This window comes from Mytilus trossulus, chromosome 7, assembly GCF_036588685.1.
Source record: "Mytilus trossulus isolate FHL-02 chromosome 7, PNRI_Mtr1.1.1.hap1, whole genome shotgun sequence".
Lineage (NCBI taxonomy): Eukaryota > Metazoa > Mollusca > Bivalvia > Mytilida > Mytilidae > Mytilus > Mytilus trossulus.
In genome coordinates, this window is record NC_086379.1 from 57,574,957 (window position 1) to 57,585,698 (window position 10,742).

A 10,742-nucleotide genomic window follows, 5' to 3' on the forward strand; every position below is an offset into this window, starting at 1 on the left:
TAAGTACCAACAAATAAATTTAGCATCATCAACAACGGCCAAAATAACCGGCCAGATATAACCAAGGACCATAAAGAGTTTTACAGACAATTCTGAGCCTCCTGACGGTGTTTTTGATTTAGAATACAACTAAGTCTAGCAGGGTTCTACGTTTATTACCATAAAACAAATCTAATTCTGAAATACCCTGAAATAGCAATATAACATGAAAATGCACTCTATACCATAACTCTGATTTTAAATAGAAAAAAGTAGATGAATTTTATTTCAACGCTTGACTGTCATAAAAAAGATTTGTCTTTAATAAATGTCTAGGCAAGTTACAAATTATATAATTCATCATCAACAACCAGATACAATGAAATTATATCGTTTTTCACCACCTATTGTTTAATAAAAAAAAACACCTTTTATTTGGCTAGTCAAGCATTAGAGCTTAAACAATGTATGTGTCACCTACTATTAAATGATCATACGTTTAAATGAAATTAAATACATAAACACACTATGGCATACATAAACACGTACATCTGACTTGGTGAGTAAATATCTATCATATGAAATATTTTATTCCTCTTTTCATTAGCTCGATGCATCCCAGTGGCGGATCCAGAAATTTTCATAAATCATGGGGACCCACTAACTGACCTATGAGGAGGCCCGCTCCAGTCACGCTTCAGTGATTCCCTATATAAGCAACCAATTTTTTCCCCAAAAAAGGGGGGGCGGTCCCCTGCCCCCTAAATCCGCCTCTGCATCCATCCAGTTTGATCTATACAACTTTAATGTATCTCTTCAAATTTTCCTGAATAGATTTTAAGTTAAGAAAGGACTCATGATGTTTGAAAAAATATAGAAATGCACGTATTCATACCTTTATTGGCCTGTTAGCGTGATTTGTTTTGTATTCATATTTTATTTGATACTTCATACAATCACAAAATATATCAGAGAAAATATTTAAAAAAAGTTTTAATTATTACTTGGATAGCTCAAAAGTCCAACATTCTAGATGTAAGACACTTGTTGGCCCAACAGTCCATAAGACAATTCACAATTCAAAAGTCCGACAGTCTATTTTATTACAAGACTTACAGTTCACTAGTTCGATAACCAACTCTTCTGTTTTACATGAGATGTTAAAAAAATATGATAAAAATCGGTGTAACGTAAAAGTACAACATTCCCATTCGTTAATAGACACCCATAAATCCAACAGCCCATTCTGCATCAATTTAAATGATGTGACACTGTTGGAAGAAGAACATTCCAAATATAGCATTGAATTAAAATATGATTTGTCGAATTGCCTGCAATTTCATGGGTAAATATTACACGTTTCAAATAAACTTTTGGGAGTGAATTTCGGTCGGACAAATTCATCGAAGCATCGTAATGAGGAATATGTCAAAGAGACAACAAACAGCCCATAGAGCAGAATACAATCAAAGAGCAGAATGCAACCGAAGGCCACAAATGGGTCTTCAAAATAGCGAGAAAATCCCGCACCTGGAGGCAGGCTTCAGCTGGCCCCTATACATTTATATGAATCTGTAACTTAAGATATTTCAAATTCATCTTCTATGCAACGCTATTCATATTGTTATGGTGTAATATATACTACATGTAATTGGTTTTGATTTTTTTATAGAATGAATATCTATTTTAAAAAAATGGAATATGCCCACCACAAACGGATGCAAAAATTATTTCAGTTATGTGGAAAGCCAGCCTTACTGAAAATATTAGACGAATATCTAAAAGAAAATATGTTATCGTTTTCGGTATTGCTTGATCGTCACAAGCATCGAGTTCTACACCTATATAGACTACCGAGTGCTTGTTGTCCAAACGCCATCAATTGCAAGAGTCCAGAGAAGCTTCCGCTTGTCAGAAATCAATGGCTTATCTTGTACGACGACACGAAAAATCCACATTGTAATAAAGTCACGTGCGTGTGTAATGTTATAACAAACCATGTACGTGCATCTCATTTAGACTTTTACATACTGTCTTTATTGATGGTGACTTTCGTTGCTGGTAATTCAGACGTTATGCCCAGCATACGAGGTCTTCATCGAGAATGTAGACTCTGTGAATTTATGAGACCTAAAAAGATAAGCAACGAAGCATTTGACACGAAATGGAAAAATGCGTCAGAATACCTTCGTAAACTTGGCGTTACTAAAAAACAGATTGAAGAAGTGAGAACAATGACAGTAGAAGATATACCGGAATATGAGCAACCGGAAACATGTCAAGTGGTATTGTTTGTTATTTCTTAGATTAACTACATTATCCAAACTATTCAGCACTTATTACTTCATTAAATAAAAATGCATCAGATTCTATTAAACATACTGGTCGTTACCAGTCGTAAAACAAATAGACCAGCTTCAATGCACTCAATACATCGTCACCAAAGGGAATCTTTCGTGTCAGAACTCAGTTGGGTATGAAGACAACTAGATGATAATGGACAATTGAGAACTCTTTCTTCAAATTTGAATATTATGCATTGAATTGCATAAAATTAAATGCACAAAACGGTTGATGGTATGTCACATAATATACATCATAATGAACAGCCTTTCCCTGAAAATGAAGAATCTACAGTGCCGAGTTTCAAAAAAAAACATTCAAATTTCCAATTTGAAAACATAGTCTGCAGCCAAAAAATGGCAACTTAATTTAACCAGAAGCTATTCTAACGTTATTTACAGAATCTCACAAAATATAAAGTTGTTTTAGGGTGTGCACATACTTTTCCGATTTAAGTTTGTATACTGTATCGATTTTTAATGCTTTTCACGGTTTAAAGGCATCATTTTGTTTTTATTTCAGAAATGGAGACACCGCTTTCTCAAATGTAGAATAGTAGCCTATATACTGGCTGTATCCTTTATGGCTTTTGCATTTGAACATCAAAGCTGTCTATTCTACTCAGACAAAACTAATATCCGCTGAAACAGAAACTCGTATAAAAGACATAAGACCTGGTTTATTTCTTAAAGCATACAGTAGCAATTAAGTTAAATATGCAGAAGACCCATACAATAAATATAAATAGTTATCAAGGTCAAGTGTTTAACCTTTAGTAGACGATTTAATTATCAAATATAGTGATTACTTTGTTTAGATTGTCTCCCTCAGAGGACATATAAAAGCTTAAAATAACTCTAAATGATCAAAATATAACATGGACAGGTTTTGAAAGTCAAGTTGAAGAAATATTTTATATAGTCTATCTCCAAAATTGAAAAAAAAATGAATTCATACAGCCTCCGGATATCCTACTCATCCATTTTTTCACCCTCTTCAGTTTCCTTAATTATAGAATTTGAATGATTTTCCAAATGTAAAGAATCACAATCAATATTATTTCCGATTGAGACACGTGTCAATTTAGGTCATGACACACATCAATTATAACAATTCTTAAAGTAGGAGAAGCTGTCTGCATTTTATAGTTTATTTGACTTTAAAGTGTCTATTCAGTGGTTGCTACCTCCTGGGTATACTTGTTTTCCTTGATTAGATTGAACTAAATAAGGCTGTTATATATTTTGTTCTGTCTAATTTTGTATTCTATGGCCAATTCATAGCGTAAAGAAGTGGGGTTCTTGTCTATCGTTCAGTGAAATAGGAATGTTTTCCATCTCTGATCCGCACAGTTAAATAGCAATAGAACAGAAATAGTTACGTATTCTACTGTTTAGATTTTTTGAAAAACAGCTATACCGTAATTCCATCACAGAAGTCAATAACAATATCATATGTATATAACTTACTATACAGTATTGGTTTTGTTAATTTTTGAAGGCTGTTTGATGTCTTTTTGTGGTGAACATCCTTGTTTTTTGTCTTTTGATGAAGAGTTGTCTTGTCGAAAACATCCCAATTTTCATATTAGATAACATTAACATTATAGCAGTATAGCAAACCTAAAATTATAGTTTAAGAAATGAAATGCATACAATGTAAAAAGAACCGAAGTCACAACCTCCTTAACTTTAAAACTTACAGACATTAGTTATTATTGGAGTTCCACTAGGTATTGGACTGGCTGTAGCTTTAACATGTAAGTTTGCATACACTGTAAAAACCTCATCATCACGGAATTAAAGCTAAATGATAAACATGTGAAATTAAATAGTTGTACAACAGTTGGACATTTCCATTTGAGCGGTAATACAACTGTTATTTTTTATTCTGTTTTGTTTTTGACGTTTTCAAACTTTAATTTCAGAATTATGTTGACTATAAATGTTGCATTATATGTATTTGACTGCGGTACGTTCATCATTTTGTTATTTTCAATTTTGAAATCGCATTATTTTCAGGTTTTCAAAAAAAGATTATAAAATGTTTTCATCTCATTGATATGAATGATTTGAGGATACCATTTGACAATCTGAAACGTTCCGAAAATAAGATCGTCATATTTCCCTACATTATTATATTTAGGAAATTATAGTTCCAGTAAATAAACTATTTGAAATTAGTCCCTTTTTTATGTAGATTCGTTATGTTATTGAATGCGTCCTGTAATAACATTTCTGATTTTAAATGCAATAATTCTGTTATTTCTTGATTTATTTTTCAGGGTTAACAACGTATCTAATATTTTATTTTTAATTTACCCTTTAAGGAAAAACAGATAGAACCATGACCAACAAACAAAAAAGAAACAGTGGACTAGTTTATCTATCTCTTCACGAGAACACAACTGATTTGATCATAGACGATTTAAAAAAAGGCATTCTTTCTTGATGGTTTTATTAACGGTATATGCAGCTTAAAACAATATAATGTGGAAAATGCAGTATTGTGTAGAATTCAGATTTTTTTTTGATAAATACATTGTAATATTTAATAAAGGCAACAGTAGTATACCGCTGATCATTAGTCATAAATCGATTAAACAAAAACAATTCAGGGTCGAACCCCCCCCCCCCAAAAAAAAAAAAACCCAAACCACCCAAACCAAACCCAACAAACAAAAACAACTGAGGGAACGCACATCACCTATAAAAGGAAAAAACGGAACAACAGGAAGACTAAACTGCTACAAACACCAACGCCAATATACATAATCAGTTTAATTGAGGTCTTGAGCTGGCATGTCAGTAATTGCTAGTAGTCCTAGTTAATTTATGTATCATTGTAATTTGTTTAGTTTCTTTTGTTACCTATTCTGACATCGAACTCGAACTTCGTTTGAACCGATTTTTACTGTGCGTATTGTTGTGTTTGTTTTTTTCTACATAGATTAGAGGTATAGGAGGAGGGTTGAGATCTAATAAAACCCATTTTTGCGTCCGTCCCAAGTCAGGAGTCTTTGGCCTTTGTAAGTCATAAATGATGTTTAATTTTAGTTTTAGTTTTGTTTAGAGGCCAGCTAAAGTACGCCTCCGGAGCGGGATTTTCTCGCTGCATTGAAGACCCATTGGTGGCTTTCTGCTGTTGTCTGCTGTTTGGTCGAGTTGTTGCCTCTTTGATACATTCCCGGCTATTTCTATTCTCAATTTTATAAGACGCAATATTTCGTTACAGTATATATAAAAAAAGAACACGTACAATTTATCTTGAGAAAACACAAAAATCTTTTAAAAATTGCCCGTGCTTCAATTTAACTTTAGAATGATAACATCCCATTTTAATCGAATATGCCTTTTTCGGAATGATAGGGTTTTAGCTACTGCATCACAAGTGAAAGAAGGTTAATAGACATTTCAGATGGCTTGCATAATAAAAACACAGTGGCCCATTTTACGCATCTATTTATGCGATGCTTGTTGAAAGAACTTGTTAAGGAGTAATCGATATAATAAAATTAACGGTACCAATTTTCTTGCACCAGTTGCGCATTTCGACAATACATGTCTCTTCAGTGATGCTCGTGGCCAAAATATTGAATTCCAAAGCTTATATAAAAGATGAAGAGCTATAATCCAAAAGGTCCAAAAAGTATACCTAAATCCGTGAAAGGATCAGAGCTTTGCATGAGGGAGATACTAAGTTATAAGATATAATAGTTTTGCATATAAATACATGCAACAGTAGTATACCGCTGTTAGAAAGTCATAAATCGACTGAGAGAAAACAAATCCGGGTTACAAACTAAACCTGAGGTAAACACAAACTATAAGAGGAGAAATTGAAACAGAAACACTGAAGTGCAACAAAAACTAAACTACAATGTAGCACACACAGAAACAAACTATAAAATAACAACTGTTATAATAGACCAAAATAACGTGTAACTATTTCCTGGTTAGATTTTAATGAAAAAGTCGCAGAGTAATAATGTTATTTTACGAAAAGAGATAAACAGATACAGACTTAGATTTAATCGTACTCAACCATCAAGTGTGAGTCTTGACCTTTATATAAATAAACTCATGATAGATACCAGGACTAAAATGAGTATATACGCCAGACACGCGTTTCGTCTACAAAAGACGCTCGAATCCAAAAAAAGTTAAAAAGGCCAAAGAAAGTACGAAGTTGAAGAGCATTGAGGACCCGAATTCCTAAAAGTTTTGCTAAATACAGCTAAGGTAATCTATGCATGAGGTAGAAAAGCCTTGTATACTCACCAGATACCGAATTAAAGAGTGAAAAACACAAAAAAATATAATGCCAATCAGCACAGCGTTAGAGTGGTATTTTGGTATTTGGCTCTAGATCCATTCTGATAAAATAACCCAGTATATGCGCTTTGGACACACCAAATAAATTTCGTCGTTTTACGTTTCCGCAAATTGGCATTACTTTTCCGCGAAAAAAAGATGACGTTTCCGGAAAAAAAAGTTTACGTTCCCGCAAATAAATATCTTACTTTTCCAGAAAAAGAATAACTATTCCGGAAAAAATAAATTCTTACTTTTCCGCAAATAATTAAGGAATACCTTGATCGAAAGCAAATCTATAATAAAAAAATAAATATGTATTAAGTTAAAGGTCATCATAACATGTAAGTAAAATACATCATTAAAATATATGAAAACGTATGTTCAAAAATATCTTGATATGAGTTCATAAGTCAGTTCTGACAGAATACGTGACGTCGTACAAAGTCCATAGTAGCACATTCACCATTTACAAATTTGGTATTTTGTTCAGGAAGGAAGTCCATCTGCTCCTTTTTATATTTCCAAACGGGTGCTTTTACAGTTTGAGTTCTCATCTTTATGTAAGATGTTGTCTTCAGTCTCAATAACACATCGACAAAGGCAAATATGGTAGGATGGCTAGCGTAAAACTGATCGTTCAGGTAAACACGAAAAGACTCGACACCATTCGTTGTTCTCTTTTCCTCGGGGTCAGGGGTGATGCCCAAATGATTGGTGGAAATTGCCATCTATATAAAATTCCAACATATAATCGGCAGACCTCATGCATTTATCGTCAGATGGAGCATCGGCAATTAATTCAACAAAGCATTCTTCAATCATGTCAGTTGGAAAGTACTAATAAGTCAAACCAAAGATTTCTCAATGAAGTTTAACTCATCCTTACCTGAGTTAGTAGTTATATCTGGTAAATTGTAGTTATACTGAGATCAGAACATTTTCTTTATTAAAAAGAAAAAAATAGATAATTTATCATATATGTATATTCAAATCTTTATAATTGACCAGGTAAATTTGCGGAAAAGTAATAAATGCAAATTGCAGAAACAACGTATATTTTAAATTTGTGGAAACGTAGTATTGGGACTTTGAAAAATTAGCGGAAATGCAATACGCCCATATTCACATTTTCAAAATTCACATGACACTAAATGAGCTATTCAATTTGGTGGACACACGACGGATCAATGCGCTTCTTAAAAGTCAGCTTCAGTGTTTAACACATTTATGTTTTGTTATCGTTTCAATAATTGAAAATAGCTAATAAAATTAAGTAAAACATTATTAGCAATAACCAACATTGTAATATAAATATAAATATACAATTTTTAAAGAAATCATATATCTGTAAAAAATAAATAAAATTACTGTATTTTTTTGTCTGATTCAATCTATGTGTACGAATTAATCAGTATTGTTTTAACAACAATGTATGTTAAACGTTCTGTTTCGCAAAGCACAAAAGATATTTTGTTTTCAAACCCATTGAAATAAATATGACATGATTGTCCAGGTCACGATATATTTATAATACACTTATTTTACGGTAAGTTTCAGTTTTAAAGTAAATCATTTTTCTTTTTTTTTTTATTTATGACACTTTTTAATTTTGTATCAGTGTCCAAAAAGTTAAAAGTCAAAGAAATACACCAAGAATTGTTTAAAAGGATTAATCCAGTTGATCTATAAATTACAAATACAACAACTTGGGCAACTTATATGATTTTAAAGGACAGACTGTAAAAATACTACTACTATACTGCTGGTGTCTGTTCTATGGTCGGGATGTTGTCTCTTTGACACATTCCTCATTTCCATTTTCAATTTTACTACAGTATGCGGGCCAAATATGAAAAAGTATGTATTTATAAGTTTTATTTATTTTAATACAATCATGTATGTACAGTAGCTAATAGAGGAAACTTTTCATAAAATGTTATATTCAATATCCTCTTCCTGATTGATTTTGACTCTTCTATACTTTCGACCGATTTTTTTCAAGGCATTCAACGCCGATAAAAACGATCTGATGGTGGACTGGACAGAAATTTGCTGTCTTGAAAGTTATATATTTTTTAATGTTGAGAATTACATTGGTTCTCTTGATTACCAACGAAGATGAGGGATATCTTAATAGATCAAAATTCTAACAAATCTAATTCTCTTGTATTTTTATACAGTGAAAAAGAATGCTTACAGATACAGAGTACTACGAGCGACTTCGGCTTCTGTTTGAGAGAGTTGTTTTACCATTTTGTAAGAGATTACTCAATAATTACTTACAGTCACAATACCTGACGTTGTTTACATTTTTGGACAGAAACAAACATAGGATAATGCATTGTTTCCGCCATGATGCTTATTGCTGCTTTCAGAACAAATACAAATGTGTTTTAAATGAAACACAGACATTAAGTGAACGTGCATGGGGTCGTGTCTTCATGGAAGTGAAGACAAAAAAGTGTATAAAGGATGGCTGTATATGTCACGTGTTAACAAAGAGTCGACGAATGCCAAAATTCGACGTCGAAATCTTAACGTTTTTAATTCGCGAATTTAATATCATAGAATATAAAAAATTTCCCGCTTTAAAGGAACTCGAAAAATTCAGTGAATATTTCCACGAATTAGAAAATACAAGAGTAAAAAAAGACGAGTATCTAAGAAATTGGAATACAGTTACAAATAGTTTATTAGTTCTTGGTTTAGAATCAACAGCTATAGATGAAGTAAAACGGACAATCCCATCCCCTATTCCAGTAAAACAAGTAAGTATACGATATTTATTAAAATTATAATGTTTAAGAGTACATAATCTTTGTTTATCCTGCTTTAAAGAGTACTGAAACATTCCGGCTTCGTTGTCTGTATCGTTATAAGTAAAATGCTGGAGTCATAGGAGATAACAACCAATGTCATCAATCTTTCAAATAATTTGTTTCTATTTCTGAATTAAAAAATGTGAGTGATTTAAAAAGAAAAAGATTGGACAGTTTATAATTCAAATGGATTGCAATATTTGACCATATCGTTCAGTGCGCCTTTCCATAGATTACAGTTCCCGTTGGAAAGAGGAAATAAAAAAAGCAGTACCCGAATATCTTTGTTCGATCTATGTATGTAATGTCGAGTGATATATTACTCAGATGATATATGTATTATTTTTTTCCTAATTATATTTCACTACAAAATTTTCATTTACAGGACAGTATAATTGGACCTCTCTGTAGAGTTTTGATGATGGGATGTGTGGTATCCTTAATAAAAAAAAGTCACCAAAATGAATATAAAACACATGCAATCTCTTGCTGTTTAAAACAGTCGAAATTTCTAGAGATGTCCCAAAAAGCAATATTAGTTGCTTTATTGAGGACAGTATTTAAAACTTTGACCCACTTATGATTGATTTTAACGATTTATAATTCCTTAGCTTATCTATAGATATTAATTATACTGGGAATTCCCATAGGAGGAGCAGTAGGATTGGCATTAGCTCTTTCTTGGTGAGTAGATATAAGAATATTTGGTTTCAGTGCCAATGAGACAACTCTCCATGCAAGTCAAAAATTGTTTGTCAAAGTAAGACCTTTAACATGGAGCCTAGACTCACGCCGAACAGCAAGAGATAAAGAGCCTCAAAATAACTAAAGTGAAACCATTCATACAGGGAAACCAACGGTATAATCTATTTAAAAACGAGAAACGAGAAACACTTAAGTACATCAACAAACGACAACCGCTGAACATCAGGTTCTTGAATTATGACAGGTCCAAACAAATGCAGTGTGTTTGAACGATTTATCTGGTGCCACCCTTCGCCCTAACATAAGACAGTTGTGTAAACATACAACATAAAAAGACACACTATGAAGTATGAAACATTGATTGAAAAAAGGTTTAACTCATCAAAGTTTAGTTTAAACATATTTGTTTAGAGTGGATTGGGAAACAAGTTTTGCAACTTATATTAATCCCTTTCCACTTTGCGGGTGCGAGTGCTGCCTTGTAGCGGCATTAGGTAGCACTCCACAGTAAGTTGTGTAGTTTCGCATTTTGGCCCCTGTGGTTTTTTCTAAAATATGAGAGCTAGTGTGAAATAAAATT

General features: G+C 32.6%; 1 protein-coding gene across 1 annotated transcript; it reads left to right on the forward strand.

Annotated features, from left to right (window-relative positions):
• The first annotated feature begins 1,669 nt into the window (after positions 1–1,669).
• Positions 1,670–4,134, forward strand: LOC134727165 (uncharacterized). The gene is made up of 3 exons (XM_063591545.1): positions 1,670–2,264; positions 2,845–2,895; positions 4,027–4,134. Exons 1-3 carry the CDS (start codon positions 1,674–1,676, stop codon positions 4,123–4,125), a joined length of 741 nt encoding a protein of 246 aa, XP_063447615.1. The 5' UTR covers positions 1,670–1,673; the 3' UTR covers positions 4,126–4,134.
• Positions 4,135–10,742: the final 6,608 nt, after the last annotated feature.

Excerpts from the sequence above, each read along its gene's own strand:
- LOC134727165 (XM_063591545.1), top strand. The coding sequence starts at position 1,674 with ATGGAATATGCCCACCACAAACGGATGCAAAAATTATTTCAGTTATGT. Across the intron at positions 2,265-2,844 it reads AACCGGAAACATGTCAAGTG|AAATGGAGACACCGCTTTCT; the intron begins GTATTGTTTGTT and ends TTTTTATTTCAG. Across the intron at positions 2,896-4,026 it reads TAGTAGCCTATATACTGGCT|ACATTAGTTATTATTGGAGT; the intron begins GTATCCTTTATG and ends TAAAACTTACAG.